The sequence below is a fragment of the Aspergillus niger genome (genome assembly GCF_000002855.4).
Source record: "Aspergillus niger supercontig An16".
Classification (NCBI taxonomy): Eukaryota; Fungi; Ascomycota; class Eurotiomycetes; order Eurotiales; family Aspergillaceae; genus Aspergillus; species Aspergillus niger.
The window spans coordinates 1,597,784-1,618,830 of record NT_166531.1 but is presented as its reverse complement, the minus strand read 5'-3'; the positions used below and the strand labels follow the sequence as shown (position 1 = coordinate 1,618,830).

Genomic DNA, 21,047 nt, shown 5'->3' with positions numbered 1-21,047 from the left:
TATACACACCGTCTGCGAGTAAATAACACGTTGAACGCATATGGGTATCTTCATCTGCGACTGGAACACGACAGTCCGTAAGGCATCAATCTTTCAAGGCAGGCATTAATTGGCCACTATGTAATGATATATTTCCCTCTTATTCTGTGTTTCTTTCTTTCTGATTTATTTGCATTTCTTTCCTTTTGCCATTGCCCTTTTCTTGCTCTGTTTGGGGTATCCGTAAATCCAAGCCAACTTCAATTACAGTCTGTAGTAAGGTTAGTGGGTATGAATGTTTAGAGACGGATGTAGTCCTGTTGTTGCGACACCTCGCCAGTATCTGACTCGGCCGCGATGAGTTGGGGCTCATCCTCATCGAGATCGTCCGAATCGACGTCATCCGTGTCAATCTCATCGTACTCTTCCTCCTCGCTAGATGCATCAGACTCCTCCGCTTGGGCCATAGCATCGGTCTTAGAAGCGGCGTTTTTCCTGATCTGTCCGGCCCGATCAACATGGGGAAGGCGGCAGCGCTTCTTGTTGCAAACGCCCTCATTCGCATAGTCTGGGCATTCGTGAACGTGTCGTTGGTCGCATTCGGCACCTTTTTCGCAGTATCCTAGAACCGCAAAGTCCCTGCACACAGGAGCGCCCGGGGTCACGCGAACATGGGCATAGCGACATTCGGGGTTGGAGCAGCGCCCTCGCAGAAAATGCACGCAGGCAGGGGATCTGTGGGGCGAAGGCTCGTGAGAGAGATCACAACTTATACCTGCATTGCATTGACCAGTCTGAAGGAAGTCCTTGCACATTGCAACCTTGTTCGGGTCGTGAATATAGGGGCATGTTGGTCCTTTGTAGCAGCTGCCTAAACGGTTGAAGATCCTGATCAGCGTGATCCCGCAGAAGATGAAACAAATAATGAGATGGGGGCAAGTGCCACTCAGGGCCTCGTGTAGGGAAAGCATTGGTACCCGTCGTAGTAAATCGCTGGCAAAGCGCGTTCTTCTTCTTGACCGTCATTGGTTTTCTATAAATGAAGTAAGCTTCCAAACTCGCCACATGGACAACACAGCCGCCACCTTTTTGATGTAACAGCACCCAAACGGTGGAGATTTCCGTTCTTGCTCCGGACAAAAGCGACGCCTGCCACTGTCACTCGTTTTGGCGTAGCGTTGGCAGTATTCGGATTATCTATAACCGGTAAGCTAGTTCGCTTGACCAGAGTATCTACAGCGCACGCACCAGACACCCGGATTAGCTTGCCACCACCACGCGACACTCGGAACGGTATATCGTTGACGAAAACCTGATACTCCGCTGACGGGTCTGCAGTAGACACCTGAGGAGCCGCGAAGCCCGTAGGATGCACTCGGCCAACACCCTGTGCGTAATTCAAAACTCTAGCCTGCTCGACCTGTGCTCTCTTTTGCGCCTTGGCCTGGCGACTCTCCTCCATTGCCTTCGTCCTCGCTTGTGTCTCTTTGTCGTATATCGAAGTGTTGATGAGCTGCATATGACGATCGCGTTTCACAACCCATTCGTTTGGTGTTGCAGATCGCGCCTCACCGTCTGTATCAGTCCCCGTGCCAGCTGGAGTAGCCGATCCAGGTGTACCTGATGTTGCGTTGTTGAGGATGAGGGTACGGTGGCGATGGGGGGCTACATGACGTCCTCGTGCGTAGTGTCGTCCACGATAAGGCGCCCACCCGCGACCTCGGTAAGGAACATGTCGTGAGACGTGGTGGCCTGGAGCTATTTCACTACTGTAGGGGGACTCAGGTTGAGATTGTTGGGTTTTGTGCCTATTAATCTGGCCTGGATGAGGTTAGAGGCTGGCACGGTTACGGATAGCTAGAATGCGCTTACCAGCAAGCTGGCTGATTTTGGCCATCAGATCCTGATCTTCTGTCATTTTAACCTGAGTAGGCGGCAAAAAGCCACGTTAGCAAGTCACTCAAAGTAGAATCTCTCGTTTATACTGTGTAGTTGAATGACAGACGCCGCTGAGTTGTAAGTAATGAGCTTGTGTTGATGAGGCGGGTGATGAAATGACGAACGCGGTGTGTGGCGGCCGATGGTCACGTGTTGCGGCGCTTTGTATGGATGTCATCGTTGTCTATGGCCTTACAAGGACTACGGTATGAGATTCTACTTCGAACAAAGAGATAATTAATGACTTGCAATTCAGCCGATGATATTGGCTCTGGAAAATGCGTGTTAGATGTCGGGCCTGTCATCTAAGCGCTCATGATATACTATCTAAACAGCCTGTATCAAATCGCCCAAACCCCAAAGAAACGCCATGGCCCTTATGCTACATAGGATTTATATCCTTAGACAACGTTCTCGAACTGTCCTTCGTCATTATCTGTCATCATACCGGAAGGCGTGGCTTCCTCTTCAGAGCCGTCCTCGAAGTTGTAGTCTCCCGGAGCGAGTTCATCCTTAGCATCGTTGTACATCGCATTGGCGTAGTTGCTTTCCCTCGCCTCGGGCTTCAGCTCCCAGGTCATAGCAAAGTCACCAGCTTTAACCAAATGCGCAACCATTTCCAGAGTTTGTTTGAGATAAGCCTCGGGCTGTCGCAGTCTCGCTTTGAGGTTCTTAAATGGCCAGTACTTGTATTCCCTGAAGCACTGGTAGATAAGATCCAACAGCTCGTTTTGAGGCATACGAGTGGTTTTGTTCTCCTGGGCCTTGGGCTTGACTGGCCTTGTTGCTTGCTGGAATGAAAAGTGTTTGGTAAGTAAAGTAGGACTAATGAGCACGGCAAAGGCACACTTACCACAAAAGCACCCTTCTCTCCGGGCAATGCATTCCGCGGCTGGAGCATCTTGCCCGGAATCTTATCGATAAATACAGTCTCACGCTTCGGTTTGAGTGCCTCCAGAGCCTTCTTCTCCGACAACCGCCGGAATTCCTCATTCTCAACCGGAAGGCAGTTGAACTCTTCACTCACGCTCCCCACCAAAGCGGTTTGTTCTATTACAATGTGAGCAAGATCTCCTTTGTCGCAGTAACAGATGGTACATACTCGGTACCGTTTTCCTGACGTAGGGCTCCCATTTCTTCTTGCGCTCCTTCTTCCTCATATCCCGCTTCATCGACTCATAGAGCGCCGAACGCGCCTCGCCAAAAACCACCATACGATTCTCATGACCCGGGAGGTCCCTCTCCGTGAAAAGGTACGTATTTTGCGTCAAGTGCGAAACATTCTCTGAGGTTATCGTTTGCCGTTGCAGTAGATAGTCTTTAGGAATATCGCGATTGTCTTCTCGTGCGTTTATGCGCAAACTGACCTGCAAAAGGTCGCAAGTGTCAGTCCGTGTGTAACACAAACCGAGGTCCCTCGACAAAGTTCATCGCATTTAGAGACCTACCCGTTTGAGATCATTCTGTGTACCCTCAATCCTCATTGTCCCAATCTGAATCTCCTCGTCGTCATCGCCGGCGCTGTTTGACAAATGCGCCCAATGTTCCCATAGTGACCGGGGAAGCCGTGAAAGCCAGACGCTCTGGTTCGCAGCCGAGAAGTCTAGATCGCCCGCATCCTCATATAGATCTTCATCGTCGATATCAGCGAGTACTGTATCCTTGCTGTCGGGATCCTGTTTGATATATGGGTCGGGTTTGATGTATGGTGTCTGGGAATCAGGCTCCTGTTTGACCTGGGGGACCATGGCGCCACACAGCCTAATATTGGCGCGAAGAAAGGGTTGACGAGTAGCCCAGCTTTCCGAGGCTAACAGAGCGATCGTAACTGAGGCGTAAATGAGCGACAAATCAAAGGACTAGATGACTTCCAGAGAAATCGTCAGTGACGTACGCGATGTTGAAGCTTTGAATGGGGAAGATGCGTCGCCGCAAGCAAGAAAGCTGCCGCCCGAGCGGGTCGCCAAAGGCGGTGGCGGCAGGAAAACATTAACACTCTTGCATTCATTATACTGTCTCAGCGTCGAGGATGCACTCACTGCTAGATTCGTCTAGCGCTTAAACATTTACACTCATCTAGAGGTTATTTGGATATTCTGCTTATTCTACTGGAAACAAGCCATTAATTCAGCCCGCACAATACTTGAAATTTTCTTTCCTGAGGCGGAGATTCCCGTCAATAGGAATATCTTTCTTGGGGATGATGTGCAAGACGTAGTTTTAGTATACCATGGAATTACAGAGTGCTCAAGCATCAGACAGGAATACTCCGTATTTTGCCCAAGGTTTAGAGTCAAATTGTGTTGCGAATCTCTACTACAGATGTGCTGCATTGAGTGCTGTGCTTGTAGTCCCTTATCGATAAGCCCCCCCAGCTTCACCTCTGCTTCATCGGCATCCACGCCATGTTCTTGACGTACATCACCCCATCAACCCCTCTGCCCATCAAGAACACTACTTCCACCCACAATTACCTACCTATTCCGAGTGCCATATCTCACATCAATCTCACAGTCAACTTCTAGGCACCTCACCAACCCACCCATGGCTTCCCAAAAAATCACCTCCGCCCTCGCGGAGATCGAATCCTCCGCGAACCCCCAAAACAAGCTGCAGCTCTACAACAACCTCCTCAGCGACATCGTATCGACGTCCACAGAACCCCAGATTTCTAGAGACCTAATTTACTTTCTTGACTCCGTCCTCAGCGAAGACATCAGCATCGTCGCCGCCCGCCCCATCCTCGACTCCTTCATCGTCGTCCTCCGCAAACTCACCCAAGAAACCCAAATCAGCGTCGGCCAACACGCCATCACCCTCCTCCAATCCCGATCCACCTCTGTCGAAGAACAAGACGCGCAGATCCGCGAGCTCCTCGCAGATGCCTACGAAGCCGAAGGCCAGTACACCGACGCCGCAAAAGCCCTGCAGGGCATCCACATCGACAGTTCGCAGCGTCTGGTCTCCGACGCAGCCAAGGTGCGGCTATGGATCCGGATTGTGAGATACTACCTCGAGGAAGACGATACCACAAGTGCGGAGGCTTTCTTGAACCGCATCAAGAACCTACCGAGTAAGATCGAGGATCATGAGTTGAAGCTACATTTCAAGCTATCCCAGGCTCGTATATTGGATGCTCGCCGACGCTTTCTCGATGCTAGTCAGGAATACTTCAATGTTAGCCTTGCGGCGGGAGTGGATGAAGCGGATCGATTGCAGGCCTTGGCGGCTGCTATTCGGTGTGCGGTGCTCGCTCCGGCCGGGCCGCAGCGGTCTCGGATCCTCGCGACGTTGTATAAGGATGATCGGTCGACGTCGGTGGATGAGTTTGCTATCCTGGAGAAAATGTTCCTGGATCGGTTGCTGACTCCAGAGGAGGTGGCTGCGTTCGCGCAGCGGTTGGCGCCGCATCAGTTGGCTGTGACGGCTGATGGGTCTACGGTGCTTGATAAGGCTGTTGTTGAACACAATTTGGTTGCGGCCAGCAAACTTTACGAAAATATTACGACTGATGCGTTGGGTGCGATCCTGGGGCTTCAAGGGAGCGGGGACTTCACGGCGGGGGAGAAGGCGGAAGATTATGCGGCGAGGATGGTCGAGCAGGGTCGATTGAAGGGGAGTATTGATCAGATTGACGGGATAATATACTTCGATGGAGGAAATGCGACTACAGGACAGCATATCCGGCAGTGGGATGCTGGGGTGCAGGGTTTGGCCGAGGACGTGGAGAGAGTGGCTACCAGCATTACCAATGCGTTTCCAGTGAGTACTATCATTTCAGTACAATTGTGGTCTACAGTGAGCTAACATAAGAGTAGGAATTCGCAGCTGGACAGCCAGCAGTGCATTGAGGGTATGGAACGATACACCATGAATCGGAAATTAGCTAGCGACATGTTTGTTTCACAGGCGTAACGAGAATAAGTTGCGCAGAATGCATGATAAATGATACCATGTGAGTGATGGTCATTAGAAGCGTATGTCATATCGTGCGTCCAATGTACGTGGGTGAAGATCAGGAGCTGTATTTCTGTATCGAGGGCAGTGCGTGGAGATACCCCGATAAAGTAAGTTGGCCATATCTCAAGCCAAAGTGGCATCCAAGTCTGTGTACCCACGGGATGCCGAAGTGTCCCTCTGTGTGTATGCAGAGAAACAAATCTATCTGCTGTGGCAGGTAGTAGGATGCGCACGCGCAGGGATACAGCTGCCATATAGCCACACTGGTATCCAAGCAGTGCGCAACACTGCTATGCGGATAGGTCTGTACCGATTCAGGCATAGAATCGAAGCTCAGAAGGACGTAAAGCATCCCAACATCGTCACTCATACAGGAGTTGCTCGCCACAAGAGCATCCAGCTCGATTGGCGTATAAGCTGAGACGAAATATGAAAACATGTAAATCCATGCTCTCAAAGCTCAGTCTCCCTCATCTGAAATACCGCGGCAGATCATCTTGCCTGACATCAATCTCCGTGCGGACAGTTATATCCAACCAGCTAGTATCATTACTCTTAACACTAGACGGCAGCCCGCCTTCACTCGAATTCGACCTTCTCGGGGCACCATCCTCCAACTTAATAGACTCCGCAGTGGGCGTCTTGCGACCCGTAGCCACAAAGTTCGAGGTGCTGACATCCGTATTCCCATAATATGGCACCTCATTTTGATATTTATGAGATTTATTGCTCCCGAGCTTTCCTCTCGGAAACAAGCCTCGAATAGTCGGCAAACAAGAACAGATAAGCCCAATAGACGGCTCAATATGCGTCCAAAGCGTAGCTTGATAGACGGTATACGTCATGTCTGAATCCTTGATCCAGAAGAGGACCACAACGCGGAATATACTCGCGAAGCAAACGAAGCCACCGAGAGCGAAGACGCCGTTGATGGCGAGTTTGTCTTGCCAGGCGCGGTGGAGACCCCAAATGAGGGGGATGGGGAGGGCGAGGAGGACGAAATCCATGAACACGTTGAATATCTGGTTGACGACGATCAGGGTGTAGCCGTCTATGCATTGGCCGTCGACGCTTTGGTCCCAGTAGGCTCTTAGGGGGCGGCATTGGAGAGCGCAGGCTAGGAAGACGCCTAGACCCCAGAGGATTATGAGGGTGTTGATGCTGAAGGAGGTCCATTGGAAGGTTCGGGTGGTGAAAATGCGGCGGTAGAAGCAAACGATTGAGACTTTGATGAGGGGACAGAGGGAGAAGTAGGTGAATTGGTTGGCGAGGAAGATCTGGAGTGGTTCGTTGGTAAAGATTGGGTGTGGTTGGGAGGGGTGGTTAGTACCTTGTAGAAGTTCATCATTGTTTCGCTGCTTAACTTGCTTTGATGAGATCCGTTGCCGCCGATGGTGACCCCTTGGGTTGATTATTAGCAAGGTTGAATACTCTAAATTATTGAATAATCTTTAGGATAACCCACAAAGAGACAATTCAATGAGCATGCCAATGAGCAGGAGCATGCATGCAAAACAAAGGTAGTCGTCCACACCGAAATGAACTTTGCGTTTGAATCGGGCAACTATGCGTAAAATGACTGCTAGAAATGCGAGACTAACAAGCACCGTAACGATGCTTATCATTTCAGCTCCCCTCGATGTGGGAGCCATGTTGGATGCTTTGTTACTGGGAATGACGGTTTTAGAACTGGCAGGATGAATATGAATGAGTGTTTAATTGAGCGAGAGTAAGCAAGTTGATGCCTGCGATTATTACGCTTCGTGGTCCATTTGGACGGTGGATATAGAAAAGGGTCTTGATAATAGATATGCAAGTAAGACGAGGAGTGTGCTGAGATATAACGAAGGAACCCCCGAGTATATGCCGAACATGGACTATGTAGACTGGGGGGAAAGAAGACAGAACTACAAAATAAGGTGGAAGCTTATTGAATATGTATCGAGTGGACCAAGGACATACCTCGAACGCTCGATCGCAGCGAAAAGTGGGAGATCTAGATATGGGTCCCTCTTCCGTATGAGGATACTCGGCGCGCCCATAGAGCAGGGAGACAAAGGACCCTCATCTTGCGAGCTTAAAATCGAGCCCTCTTATTTGTGGGTGCGAATTCAACTGCACAGTCCACAAACTGGATTTTTGATTCGTTTGAAACGCAATTGAAAATTATTCACCAGTGCACGCTCATAGTTTCCATGGTGTGCTAAGCAAGTGGAGCCGGTCGTATGACTTGAGTCGAACTGGTCCCAGTGTGGCCACTCTGTTGTTGAAGAGCAGACCACCCTCGTGGCAAGGGACGAGCCATCATTAGATGTGTAGCCAGTAACCCTGGTAGGCTGGATAGTATAGATAAAAGTATTTCGGTTGGCGACTTAAGTATAGCAATTCCTGACTTATGCTTCAAACCCGATTCATCAGGGTCATGCAAAGTAATTTCCAGCGTAATATCAGTTAATATAAATCTCAATCCACCCTTCAGCTAGTTCACTCGCACTTTGCACCACAGTATCCGGATCGCGGGATCCACGGCCCAGGAACCCTGGCTCCAAATGTGTTAATAGTGGCGAGCATACGCAATGGGCGGTGATAGCGGCCGAGTGTTTCACTTCCATCACGTTGATAGCAGATCGTTTAAGAAACCCCCCAGGTTTGGGGAATTTAGAAGTCTAATCTTCTGCTATTGAATTGGTTGATCTGCAATGTCTTCTTCATCCGACAATCTGCAGTGTAGAACAAGTTACTCAGGACGATCACGTCTTCAGGTGCACTTACTGTTGGGTGCGCATTCCGTGTTTCCGCAAAAGCGGATCAGGCGATGGCTGACGAGCAGGAAGTGGGTATAGAAGCGCCTATCGGAAACCCTAAGAAACTCAGATGGGTTTACTCAGCTCCGTGCTCCTTGAAACTGGAGAACTGTGGTTTCAACTCCTCCAATCATAGACGACCCTGCATATTTGAAGTCGTTCAGAAATTTTCTCTCATCGCAGTAATCAGCCGGACTCTCCCAGCCGCTCCACCGCCCTGAATGAGGTGGTAATTCCTGACTCGCAATGAGGCATGTAGAACACACACTGGTCTTCATCCAGAAAAGCGATTTAGGTGTAGTTAATCCAGTTAAGCAGCGTACGGGTGTCGTTTAACTTTCCTTTCTTTCAGCTTTCTTTCCCGCTTCTCTTTCCGTTCCATGTCTGTTTGATCCAAATGCTTCTGTTAGCCGAACCACGGGTGGCTTCCCTGATCGACAGCCGTCGGTTCCCAAAAGGGCCGAGCGTTACCTAAACTCAACGATCAACCTCGGCGGTTCAGGGGAAGGGTACGTGGAAGGCAACAGTCTTAAGTCGTTCACGTCAGCGAGCACATGGCTTGCAATGCATAAAGTTGCGGCTATTGGAATAGTTTCCTCAATGGTTTCTTGAAGTGGATTGGAGGGCCACCTTAACTGGCCCAGTATCAACAAGGTTCAATCCCTGTTCGTGTGCAGCACGCATGCATAACATTGATCGACTATAAATGTAGTGAGACGAGTCTTAGCATTATTAGTTGTCTACTTTTCATACTGGGTAGCCAGCCGCAGTCCAGTAAAACACCAGGGGTATGGAGTATGGAGTAGCTAGTAGTAGTAACTAGTGAATTTGAACTTGCCGTGGCATGAGACCGTAAAGTATAACCCCTGTCTGGAAATCGGTCTCCTTCCAAGTTTTATGTCCTTCACCATCAGTGGAAATGGTGGCACGCCCTCAACGTAGCGAGTTTCACTTGTGTATAGGATAGTGATTTTGACTTTAGGGAGAATGCATTGATCCTGGGATCAATCCTCAGACAGCTCACACGTGGCTGGAGGGAGACTAACCCCCCGCCGAGCTGGAAAGGTGGGGTCATGTTTGGATAGTTGGCTTTGTTTGTGTAATCAATTGACTCCTCGGCCGACTCCCACCAGATGCAGGGTCTTCGATTATGGTTCAGTCCCTGAATTTACGTCTTGCCTATTAATTCCGATTGATAACCCCTGGCGAGATACCCCTATTGCCTGAGTGTTTCGTTCGTGAACACATACTATCGTTTGTTTCTACCCGCGCCCATACTTTTACAGAACCAACCATGACTGCACCTCCCCGCCCTCCGGTGATCCCTTTGATCATCAACGGTCAAGAGGAATGCACGGGCTCTACCTTCGACGTCATTAGCCCATACACCAACCAGACCTGTTGGACAACAGCATCAGCCTCGGCTCAAGATGCAATCCGCGCAGTTGAGGCCGCAGAGGCAGCTTTCCCTTCCTGGTCGCAAACAAAACCCACAGTTCGGCGTGATATCCTGTTGAAGGCAGCCGACATTTTGGAGAGCCGCCTCGAGCAGAATGCCGAATATATGCGAACTGAGATGGGTGCAGATGTGGGTGCGTCACAGCATTTCATCGTTCCACTCGGGATCCGCATGCTGAGGGATATCGCGGGGCGCATCACTTCCATTTGTGGCAGCGTCCCCGTTGTCGAAGAGGAGGGGCAAAGTGCCATGATCTACAAGGAGCCTATGGGGGTGATCCTCGGGATTGTGCCCTGGTATGTCCGAAACCATGCATACATGTGAATTGGCGACTGACTTAGCAGGAATGCTCCATATGTTTTTGGGGTCCGTTCTGCAGCCTGTGCACTTGCGGCGGGCAACACAACTATCCTGAAATCCTCTGAGCTCTCTCCTTGCTCGTACTGGGCACTTGCGCGAGCTTTCCACGATGCAGGTCTACCTGCTGGTTGTCTGAACCTGGTGTCGTGTCGACCCCAGGATGCCCCCGAAGTGGTTAACGCTATGATTGAGCACCCAGCCGTGCGCAAGATTAACTTCACAGGCAGTACGGCCGTTGGCAGAAAGATCGCGGGCGCTTGTGGCCAGAACCTCAAGCCATGCTTGATGGAATTGGGAGGCAAGAACAGCGCCATCGTATGTGCGGACGCTGATATCAAAACGGCTGTGAAGGGAGTAGTTGGGGGCGCTTATCTGAACGTAGGTGACTCGCTTTCACGGTCTTTCTTTGCCGCCTTATTCTCGGTTTTGATGACTGATATTGGATAGTCTGGCCAAATCTGCATGGCAACTGATCGCATTCTTGTTCACTCCTCCATTGCACCCGTCTTCATTGAGGCGCTTAAGGAAGCACTCACCTCCGGCGTGGACCCTGCGTCTCAGCCTCCGACTTTGGTGAACATGGCTTCAAAAGCACGAGTTAACAAGCTCGTCAAGGATGCATTGGCAGGTGGGGCGCACTTGATCCACGGATCGGTAGACGAGGAGTCCGCTCAGTCAGACAATGGTGTTCGGATGGCGCCTGTGCTCCTCGGCGGCGTCAATGAAAAGATGAACGCTTGGCAAGAAGAGGCCTTTGCCTCCTTGGCAGCATGCATGATTGTTGAGAGCGATGAAGAGGCAATCAAGATCGCCAATAGTAGTGGCTATGGTTTGTCCGCGGCCGTCTTCACCGAGGATCTGCGAAAGGGCCTGGCGATGGCACGCAAGATCCAGTCAGGGTAAGCCATCACTCCTCTATGTGTCTGTCTCTTGAGGGTAGAGGAAGTAACTGATATTTTGCAGTGCTGTCCACATCAACAGTATGACCATTCACGACGAAGCTGTCCTGCCGCACGGTGGAGTCAAGAACAGTGGTTGGGGACGGTTCAATGCATCCCAGGGACTGGAGGAATTCTTGGTTACCAAGAGTGTGACGTGGATGGATTAATTGAAATTGTGGAGCATTCATCTACGTGCAAAATTGATTTTAAGCTAGCATGTAAGACATTATGGTATTTGCTGCCTTGAAGGCATTACATGGGAAATGAAAAGTCCTTGAGTTTTATACCTTCAACCACATCTACCCAATTTTGAATAATTCTCTTAGATGTCATACTCTATTGACATGGCCGCCGTTGCCACTGCAAAGATCACTAGTGCCCACATACTCTCACTCATATATACCTCTCAGATATACAAACTTATCCCTTAACAGGCAAATAAATTCCCTGGTTGAACTGCTATATGAGGCCACCAATAAGTCGCACAAATACTACCTGGGTGGGCTTTTGACCATGTGCCACGTACTGCCAAGAGGTTTGTTTTGTGAACCTCAAATTCAACTTGTTCTCCATTAACAAAATCTCAGAAGCCAAACACTGACAAATACAGCGTCGAATGGGATAGTGGAACACTTCGAGGATGACGGACCTCTCATCTTCTGTATTTGCTGACCATACTGATCCATCTGTCTTTGATTAATGGGGATTTCGCAGGCCGCTCCATGTTGTGTGCATATGAAGAACGATGTGAACGTCACCCTTGGCCATCAGTCGGAGTATAAAGTGAGTATTCTCTATGGCCAATATTACATACAGTTGCTAAAATAAGCTACAATTACATTCTTTGAGTACCTACAAAGCTAACTTCTACCAAACATGGCATAGCACAATAATAAAGAGCCGCGGAAAAGCTGCATTATGGTTTGAGTCCATGCGTGGTCAACCTGGCTCTGTACACACGCCTACATAACAAAGTAGGTTGCATATCTTCGCAGCCTCCGGTTCGAGGGGGGCCTGCTGAGCCATGTCTCTCCGCCGGCTGGTTGGATAAACGCGATATTCCGGTTGAGTCTGCTTATTAGTGCGTTGACAGGTTATCGTATGCATATGTGCATCTTCTGACTCATGTTGACAGGGAGCGTTACCTACGAGGTGGGCAGGTAGGAAGGACAAACGGCGCGACGGGCCTTACATTGGCCCAGAGATACACCAGATCTACAGAGTACTGGCTTCACTGGGATTGAGGTAATACGATATGACTTTGATGCGCCTTACCAATCTTCAGCAACCAAGATCACGGGGCTTATGCCCAGCTCAACAATCAAGTCATCTATTTCATTGCTGATTGCCGACCGGCAGTCTCCAGGTGTCTGGGCGAATACTGTTCGTTCTAAGCTTACAGACCTAGGATATATGGTGGAAAGGGACTAACTACCCTGGCTGATCCGTCTACTGATAAGAAGTGCATTATATTCTTGCGTGACCAGGAGGTCCCGCTCCTTTTCAGTTGACAGAGAATAATTTCCAAGCTTTGAGGGAGTCTCTAGCATAGATCAGCCAGTGTGACAAGGAATGGGTTACAGAGAGTACGCAAGTCACTTGTGAAGACCCAAACTTTTGTCTGACACAGGGTCTTGTGCGATCAGTGACGCAAGAGCTGATCATTAATATAAGCATACTCAAGGTCGATCCATTTGAGCAAGATGCTGCAGATGCGATTAAGAGAGTTGTTGAAAAGATATTACGGTCCCAAGAGGCGGCACATCAGTATCTAGATCGCGAGTTTGCCTTCCATGATGATACCATATACACTAGCCGATGCTATTGGCCTCTTGATGGTCAGAACATTCCAGAGTTGAAGGGATATACTCTCAAGAAGATACATGTTGGCAAAGCTGGTCTGCTTGACCGTCTGAAGTGGTTGGAATCTTGTGAAGTGGGCCTGCATGATGATGAGGTTGATGTTCATCTTCAGTATGTTGGTTTAGTCTATTTACTCTACAGAGTTTGTGCTCCTCAGCGTGTACAAACCCGGCATATAATTAACAGTTATAGGATGTCCTGGTCGCTTTGAGATATGTTGGAAGCACAAATGAGCTGGACCTAGAGGAATGAGGATCCGTTCAGCGAGTTGGCAAGCATGTCAGCAACCTCGTGGCAAGCGATGAAGTGTCAGTAGTGAGTCCTGGAGTCCTTCGTAACCATTTTGTGGTCGATCAGAAACACTGTAGAAAGCTTTTCAGCAGGTCTTTGATAAGAGATGCAGCAGGCATGGCGCTGGCGTACTTGACAGCAATCTACTCGCTGGATCACGTCGGACATGTACAGAAGGACCAGGTATGACCTGACTTTATCCTGGGTTATACAACTACCTGATAATAGTACATAGACTGCCCTCATTCACTCTGCATGTGGGGGTGTCGGTCTAGCCGCTGTTCAAATATGCAAGATGCACGGTGCCAAAGTATGTGAGGCAATAAGGATTGCCCCCTGATACTTCCTCACTAATGAGAACCGATGTATGCAACCGTTGGGACTCAATTGAAAGGAGACTATCTCGTGCATGATATGGGCACCCCCTCTTCTCATATATTCGATTCTAGGAGTACAAGCTTTCTGCAGTCCCTTGATGGAAGCAACGGGCGGCCGTGGCGCAGATATTGTTTCGAACTCGCTTGCTGGGCCCCTGCTGCATGCCTCGTGGGCGTGCGTTGCCCCATTTGGGAAGATTATTGAACCGGGGAAGTGGAACTTTCTTCTCAACGACATGCTCACTCTATAGTCATTCATTCAAAATCGCTTTCTTTGGTATGGGCCTCTTCCAGATATATCTGGATAATGTGATGATATATGACAGGTCAGTATTCCGACCATCAAACCTTTGTTAAATCTTTTCCGGCTAATGCTACGGCCAGTGTAATCAAAAGAATCACGGAATTGTACAATCAGGGCAATATCATTCCCATTCGCCCGGTCACACTGTTCGAAGCGCACGACATAGCAGAAGCCTTCCGGTATATGCAGCAAGGCAACCCTATTGGAAAGATAAATTTAAAGAATGCCTGATGGCTCTTGTCAGTTATCAAACTCGATAATAAAGAGGTTGGTGTCATTCCAGCCGAATGCATCCTATCTTCTGGTTGGTGGGCTCGGAAGATTGGGGCGAGCAGTGTCCATATTGATGATAGAGAGAGGGGCGCGTCACCTAGTGTTTTCTTCTCGAAACGCAGGCGTACCGGAAAGTGATAAGGAGATTATATGCGAGCATGAGGCTGCAGGGTGCCATGTGCAGTTTCCTCGTCTCTAATCGGATGTCAAAATCTCGACGAGACACAGGAAAGGGAGATGCCGATTGATTCCCTTGCTTCACTCGAGATTAAGAGCTGGGTACTGCGGAACATGAATCTCGAGGTCAGTGTCTCTGAGATTGCCAAATCGCGAACAGTTGGAGGGCTGGCGATTACGGCTGCAGATCGCGTGGTAGCGCATTACAAGGCGAAGCTTGAGAACCCGAATGGCGTGCATAATGAAGGGACAGCAGAGGTGTCTGCTAGTTGAGAAAAACACAGTATGTGAAACAGGTAATTGGACAGGATATGGACAGATTGTGTTGCGGATTTCCGCTTTCTTCGGGGCAGTATGTCTAGATTGCTGTGAATGGCTACTAATACAATTCCACACTAATAGTTACACTGCACCAATGAAATTGACAAGACCATCTGAGAATACATAATCCATCTTCCTCTCTGCGCAAAAGCAAACCCGAAAATCCATTCCTTCGGTGTATCTAGTTGCCAATAACTCCGAGAGTATTCAAGCTCAGAGCTACTGAATCTCTCGGGCTATCTTTTCCCGAACTCTTCACTCTCTCTCGCCCGTCCGTCATCACCGTCAACCCCGTACTGACCAGGTCCATACATACATCGATACGACGCTAAGAAAACGAATCTTAGATCTAATTTATTTAGGCGGTAGACAGCAAACAAAATGCGGCGTCATTTATTCTGCAGAAGGTAGTGACTAGTGAGTGCAGACTCCTAGATAATGAATGGATGAAAGGGCGGCGGCAATCGAACCTTCCCGAAAAGGAAAGTTCATTAAACGACCGCTTTACGTCATTAGTGAGAGTCGGAATTCAATCACGGCATGCTAATTGGTGGGAATGCTTTGTTTTCAGGTGGTGGTCAATTGCCGGGGTCAGGTGACGTGGGAAGGATCGGTTGTTGGGGGGATTTGGTATGTACGTTTTGTATTTATGTATTGTATGCTGGGGCTTTATTGTTTTCAGTATGGTTTGTTGTTGACGTTTTGAATGTGTGTCTTCAAGGATTTAATTTAGTTAGTGGCGTTGTAGTGAGTTGAGGTATGGGCTGATTTTGTTCAAGGTGATCGGTGATGATGATGGGGTCTCGGTCCGAGGTAAGTGATCGAGGCCTGGGGGGGGGGTATTGGATGTATTGAAGTTTTGTTGCCATTCTTCAAGGTCCCTGTCTTTGTGTGTATGTATGTATGGGGTAATTCGGATACTTAAATAAGGTGTATTGAATACTAATTATGATAGTTCTTATTGATAGTGTTTGTGTTTGTTGTTGTAGTGAATGTATATATATATAATGTGAGATCAACCAGTTCCAGGTACTATCTAAGCTTCAGATGAAAAGCTACCTTCACTTCACTAAATAGACATCTCATTCATGAAATCTAGATGGAGCAGACATCCCGATCATCTAGGTAACCCCAAAATTGAGACGAATCTGAATCCGGGGACAGAGTTTAAATCGAAGAGCATGACGTGCCGCGCTGACTTAAGCCTACGATTTCATTTGCTGAAAGGCTGCTGCTGGGGTTTCCAGGCATGTGAAAGCCTGGGAGTCTCTCTCTTGCCCTCAGGTATGCTTGTAGTATAATATGTCATGGGAAGGAACCGCAGGGTCAGCTTGCAGCTCCTGGTGACGCTCTGCATGTGATGGACCCCTGGTCTGCTGGAAACTCACTAGTATTCTGTCAACGACAGGGGAGTGATTTTTGAATGTCTACTGCCTATTGATAACTCGACTGTAGTACCTATACTAAGTAGAACCCGTCATTCAGTCAGTCAAGAAGCACAGGCCAGAGACAGACAAAAGAAGGACCCATCGAATCCACTTAAGACAGGCTGAACATTCGTTGATCCCCTCAAAAAGTAGAAGAGAAGATACCGGACCGGAAAAGGGAGAGGAGGGAGGAGGGGGTCATAGAACGGTAATCGTACGGTACATACCCGAGTTGAATGAATTGAATGGGGAAGAAATGAGCCTCGGCCGAGTGAGTGAGTCTCTCCCCCGTCGGCTTCTGAATGCCTGGCTCTACTCTTCTTCCCCCGGATCTCCTGGTGCTTAAAGATCTACTTGTTCCTACCTGCTTTTTGACCCTTTAATCTCCTCTTCTCATCTCTCCCCCATTCATCTTTGAATTTCTCTTCTCATCCTTGTCTCCCTTCCCTCTACATCTTCCTCCCACACGATGGCAACCGCCCCTAGAGTAATCGTTGTTGGCGGTGGACGTGAGTTGATCTTCACCGCCAGGAAACAGCTTTCCCCGCATTGCTGACCATTGTCTCGTCTCTCAGTGTCCGGGCTTAGTGCCGCCCACACCGTCTACCTTAACGGTGGAAATGTTCTCGTTCTAGACAAGCAGGGTATGTCGACAAGCCGTAGCTCCCGGCGATAATTGCAGTCGCATCATTATCGTTCGGTATTATCGTCTGGAAACTAACTCCAGACAGCCTTCTTCGGTGGCAACTCCACCAAGGCCACTTCCGGCATCAACGGTGCCCTGACGCGTACCCAGGTCGACTTGGGCATCGCCGACAGCGTCAAGCAATTTTACGATGATACCCTCAAATCTGCTAGAGACAAGGCTCGTCCCGAGCTGATCAAGGTCCTCACATACAAGTCCGCTGCTGCCGTCGAGTGGTTGCAGGATGTTTTCAACCTCGATCTCACCCTTGTTTCCCGGCTAGGGTAAGCATTGCGCTTTAAATGTCACTACAGCGTCTGTCGCGCAACCTTATGCTAATTCGTGCAGCGGTCACTCCCAGCCCCGTACGCATCGTGGCCACGATGCCAAGTTCCCTGGAATGGCCATCACATACGCCCTCATGCAACGGTTAGAAGAGCTCACCGAGTCTGAGCCCGACCGTGTTCAGATCATCAAGAAGGCTCGTGTGACCTCCATCAACAAGTCCGGAAACAATGTGACGGGAGTTACGTACGAGTACGATGGCGAGACGCATACTGCTGATGGTGTGGTCGTTCTGGCCACTGGTGGTTACGCTGCTGACTTCGGCGATGGCTCTCTCCTGAAGCAGCACCGCCCCGACACCTTCGGTCTGTCCAGCACCAACGGCACTCACGCCACTGGTGATGGTCAGAAGATGCTGATGGAGATCGGTGCCAACGGCATCGACATGGACAAGGTTCAGGTGCACCCCACAGGTCTCGTCGACCCTAAGGACCCGACCGCCAAATTCAAGTTCCTGGCTGCTGAAGCCCTGCGTGGTGAGGGTGGTCTCCTTCTCAACTCGGACGGCCAGCGGTTCTCGGATGAACTGGGCCACCGTGACTACGTCTCGGGACAGATGTGGAAGGAGAAGGAGAAGGGCAAGTGGCCCATCCGTCTCATCCTCAACAGCAAGGCATCCAATGTCCTGGACTTCCACACCCGCCACTACTCTGGCCGTGGTCTGATGAAGAAGATGACCGGCAAGGAGCTCGCCAAGGAGATCGGTTGCGGCGAGGCAGCCCTCAAGAAGACTTTCGACGACTACAACCTGATCGCCGAGGGCAAGAAGAAGGACCCTTGGAACAAGCGTTTCTTTCACAACCTGCCCTTCAGCATCGATGACGACTTCCACGTGGCTCTGATGGAGCCTGTTCTGCACTTCACCATGGGTGGTATTGAGATCAACGAGCACGCCCAGGTTCTCAACTCCGAGAAGGAAGCCTTCGACGGCCTCTACGCTTGTGGTGAGCTGGCTGGTGGTGTCCACGGTGCTAACCGTCTGGGTGGTTCTTCTCTGCTGGGTTGTGTCGTATACGGTCGCGTTGCGGGTGACAGCGCTAGCCAGTACCTCTTCCAGAAGCTGCTTTCCGGCGGTGCCTCCACGGCCGCCCAGCGACTGGGCCAGATCTCCCTGCACATCGACCCGTCAACCCCCGGCAAGATCTCCGTTGAATGGGGCGGCTCCGGCGCCGCTGGTGGCCAGATCGCCGCCGGTGCTGGAACCCCAGCTGCCGCGGCCCAGGGCGCCAAGTCGGCAGCCACCCCTGCCGGTGCCGCTGAGACAGCCAAGCCCAAGGAGCCCGCCAAGTTCAGCATTCCCGAGAAGGAATACTCCATGGAGGAGATCGCCAAGCACAACAAGAAGGACGACCTGTGGATTGTCGTCAAGGGTGTCGTGCTGGACGTGACCAACTGGCTCGATGAGCACCCTGGTGGAGCTAACGCTCTCTTCAACTTCATGGGCCGCGATGCCACAGAAGGTATGTCTTCCCCAACTTTGTCTCATCTCCAGAATATATATATACTAACTTCAATCCCCAATCACAGAGTTCGCAATGCTCCACGACGACGAGGTCATCCCCAAGTACGCTGGTCACATTGTGATCGGCCGTGTCAAGGGCCAGACCCCTTAGCCTAGAGCTGTAAAAACCCCGTGAAAATTTAGAATCGGAGACATATACGTTGGAGAAGAGAAAGTAACCAGGAAGAGATCACATACCCATTTTCTTTATCTATTTACCTGTTTGTTTTGTCGAGCATGTTCATGTCCACGTCCTTGGTGATGATGAGTAGGCTCTTTTATCCGGAGTCACTATGTGTCTAGTATGTAAGATACAATCCTAGTCAATTGTTCTTAGACATAGTCGCTGCCAGATATGTAAGACTTAAAGGTAAAAATAGCAGCAAACAATAGACAGCTGCAACGACACCAGTAATGAACAGTACATATCCGAAACCAGCGAAGAAAGAAACAATGATGTAAATGTATCCTAGCTTCAGTGATCCAATTATCCGATCATTATAATACAATTGAACAATATGAGTAAGCCGAGTCCTCGGCAAGTCCGGGTCATTGCTGCATGTGCCTCAAGATCATCTTCAGACGTCGCACGGCAGGCCCCTCTTCCGTGCTTCCGGAGTCCTTATTGGATTCCATTTCCTTGGCCGCAGCCTCTAGCGTAGGGCGAAGGTAGCCCCAGACCTCGTCATGGTATCGGTCCTCGACACTAAGCCAGTCCGCTGCGCCCGGGAGACCGGTCAGGACGGTTTCCCGCAGGGTGGCTACGTCTGAATGGCCTTGTGATGGAACGGTGTCTAGGAATTCGCCAATGTCTGGGACCAGACTGTGGGATGTCAATGTATTATTGTCGTGTGAGGGCAGCGCTGTGGACGATGTTGGGGGTGTAAGACGACGGAAGGACTCGATCATTTCCTTTTCTTCGGGTGTGAGTTGCATTGGAAGCAGCTCTGTTTCGACTATGTCGGCGGGCTCGTCGGCCGTGGGAGGGAATTCGGGATCGAAGCTCTGATCAGAGAGGAGGGATACGACTGCGTCACCGTCGGATGGGAGGAGAGAGGGTCGGTCGGGTTGGAACCTTTGTTCGGTTGAAACTGGATTAGTATAGTCGCCGGAGAGCAAATCCGTTGCAGTATCTCTCCCTTTCCCTTTCCCTTTGCCCGTAGATTCGTCCGCGTTTAGACCTGCAATGAAGCTGTCATTGTTTCCGACCAGGGATTCCGCGCCGTAAGTGCGTTGGAATTCATCTTCCGAGAGTGGAGGGAGCTGGAACCCTCCCTGTTGCACGGTGGTAGCTGAGCGAAATGCTTCAGCAGGGGCAGGTAGTGAAGAATTCCCAGTCGAGGGAGAGGCAGAAGTAGTAGAACTTTCTGTGTAATGCTGGGCTGCTGCTAGCGCCGAGTGTGACGATGAGTGGCCGGCCTTACTGCTGCCAGCCAGCAGTTGAGCGGAATCTGCGGACGAGCCAGGAGCGGAAAAAACATTCTTTGCAAGGCCCGAAGCTGAGTTTTGGATTCGAGTAGCTAGAGAAGGACTTTCCGGGCGTTCATTGGTACTTGGGGAGGAATTGGCCTCGTTGCGGTGAGTGTTTGCGATCTTGTCGTCACTGCCCCGCTTCTTCTTGTCGGACATGGCGGGCGGGGAGAGTCAGTGCTACTGCCAGTAGGTCCTAGGTCGCCAACAACAGAAAGAGGAATGCGGATAACTCGAAAGAAATTCTAGATCGAGCAGAACAAGGAAAAATAGGAGAGGCTAGTTTTCTCGTCGATATTCCGGGTGACCATGATTAGTGTTCGGCCCAAGGGAGTCGGGATCAGTAGGAAGTCGTGCATGTGAAGAACCTCAGGCCAGAAAGGTGCGGGAGTGCGTCCTGAAATTCCAGGCAACGCGGCACCATGAAGCTGCGACGGCTTCGTTGGAGACCAGATCTTGTAAGAAAAATGAGTGGCAGAGGCCGAGCTTAGAACGATTAATTCCTCAATGTGAAAATATATGTCCCATTTCTGGCTGCAGTGTATATGGTTCAAACCAGATCCAACTACCAG

The 21,047-nt window shown here is 50.0% G+C and overlaps 10 protein-coding genes across 10 annotated transcripts; 6 read left to right on the top strand and 4 right to left on the bottom strand.

Annotated features, from left to right (window-relative positions):
* Window positions 1-278: 278 nt before the first annotated feature.
* An16g07230 (uncharacterized protein) lies at window positions 279-1,897 on the bottom strand (the record flags this gene model as incomplete). The annotated part of the gene is made up of 5 exons (XM_001397986.3): window positions 279-850; window positions 957-1,012; window positions 1,065-1,176; window positions 1,228-1,800; window positions 1,852-1,897. 5 exons carry the CDS (start codon window positions 1,895-1,897, stop codon window positions 279-281), a joined length of 1,359 nt encoding a protein of 452 aa, XP_001398023.1.
* A 421-nt stretch (window positions 1,898-2,318) lies between these two features.
* Window positions 2,319-3,665, bottom strand: An16g07220 (uncharacterized protein; the record flags this gene model as incomplete). Its single annotated transcript, XM_001397985.3, has 4 exons — window positions 2,319-2,708; window positions 2,771-2,967; window positions 3,020-3,284; window positions 3,366-3,665. The coding sequence occupies 4 exons, from the start codon at window positions 3,663-3,665 to the stop codon at window positions 2,319-2,321; spliced, it is 1,152 nt and encodes a 383-aa protein (XP_001398022.1).
* A 796-nt stretch (window positions 3,666-4,461) lies between these two features.
* On the top strand, window positions 4,462-5,724 carry An16g07210 (uncharacterized protein; the record flags this gene model as incomplete). Its single annotated transcript, XM_001397984.3, has 1 exon — window positions 4,462-5,724. The coding sequence occupies one exon, from the start codon at window positions 4,462-4,464 to the stop codon at window positions 5,722-5,724; it is 1,263 nt and encodes a 420-aa protein (XP_001398021.3).
* A 623-nt stretch (window positions 5,725-6,347) lies between these two features.
* An16g07200 (uncharacterized protein) lies at window positions 6,348-7,225 on the bottom strand (the record flags this gene model as incomplete). The annotated part of the gene is made up of 2 exons (XM_001397983.3): window positions 6,348-7,154; window positions 7,208-7,225. The coding sequence occupies 2 exons, from the start codon at window positions 7,223-7,225 to the stop codon at window positions 6,348-6,350; spliced, it is 825 nt and encodes a 274-aa protein (XP_001398020.3).
* A 227-nt stretch (window positions 7,226-7,452) lies between these two features.
* Window positions 7,453-9,293, top strand: An16g07190 (hypothetical protein; the record flags this gene model as incomplete). Its single annotated transcript, XM_059745268.1, has 6 exons — window positions 7,453-7,529; window positions 7,608-7,976; window positions 8,150-8,296; window positions 8,412-8,524; window positions 8,640-8,795; window positions 9,034-9,293. The coding sequence occupies 6 exons, from the start codon at window positions 7,453-7,455 to the stop codon at window positions 9,291-9,293; spliced, it is 1,122 nt and encodes a 373-aa protein (XP_059606778.1).
* Window positions 9,294-9,975: 682 nt separating this feature from the next.
* An16g07180 (uncharacterized protein) lies at window positions 9,976-11,608 on the top strand (the record flags this gene model as incomplete). Its single annotated transcript, XM_001397981.1, has 4 exons — window positions 9,976-10,436; window positions 10,485-10,878; window positions 10,948-11,399; window positions 11,464-11,608. 4 exons carry the CDS (start codon window positions 9,976-9,978, stop codon window positions 11,606-11,608), a joined length of 1,452 nt encoding a protein of 483 aa, XP_001398018.1.
* A 568-nt stretch (window positions 11,609-12,176) lies between these two features.
* Window positions 12,177-14,748, top strand: An16g07170 (uncharacterized protein; the record flags this gene model as incomplete). Its single annotated transcript, XM_059745265.1, is given in 9 exon segments — window positions 12,177-12,224; window positions 12,437-12,505; window positions 12,577-12,686; window positions 12,844-12,931; window positions 13,072-13,464; window positions 13,569-13,778; window positions 13,831-13,897; window positions 13,954-14,298; window positions 14,357-14,748. Coding segments are annotated over 9 exon segments (1,722 nt in total).
* Window positions 14,749-15,587: 839 nt separating this feature from the next.
* An16g07160 (hypothetical protein) lies at window positions 15,588-16,820 on the top strand (the record flags this gene model as incomplete). Its single annotated transcript, XM_059745264.1, has 5 exons — window positions 15,588-15,681; window positions 15,730-15,794; window positions 15,827-15,860; window positions 16,125-16,331; window positions 16,519-16,820. 5 exons carry the CDS (start codon window positions 15,588-15,590, stop codon window positions 16,818-16,820), a joined length of 702 nt encoding a protein of 233 aa, XP_059606776.1.
* A 123-nt stretch (window positions 16,821-16,943) lies between these two features.
* On the top strand, window positions 16,944-19,117 carry An16g07150 (uncharacterized protein; the record flags this gene model as incomplete). The annotated part of the gene is made up of 5 exons (XM_001397978.3): window positions 16,944-16,983; window positions 17,050-17,118; window positions 17,206-17,443; window positions 17,508-18,964; window positions 19,032-19,117. 5 exons carry the CDS (start codon window positions 16,944-16,946, stop codon window positions 19,115-19,117), a joined length of 1,890 nt encoding a protein of 629 aa, XP_001398015.1.
* Window positions 19,118-19,554: 437 nt separating this feature from the next.
* An16g07140 (uncharacterized protein) lies at window positions 19,555-20,634 on the bottom strand (the record flags this gene model as incomplete). The annotated part of the gene is made up of 1 exon (XM_001397977.3): window positions 19,555-20,634. The coding sequence occupies one exon, from the start codon at window positions 20,632-20,634 to the stop codon at window positions 19,555-19,557; it is 1,080 nt and encodes a 359-aa protein (XP_001398014.1).
* Window positions 20,635-21,047: the final 413 nt, after the last annotated feature.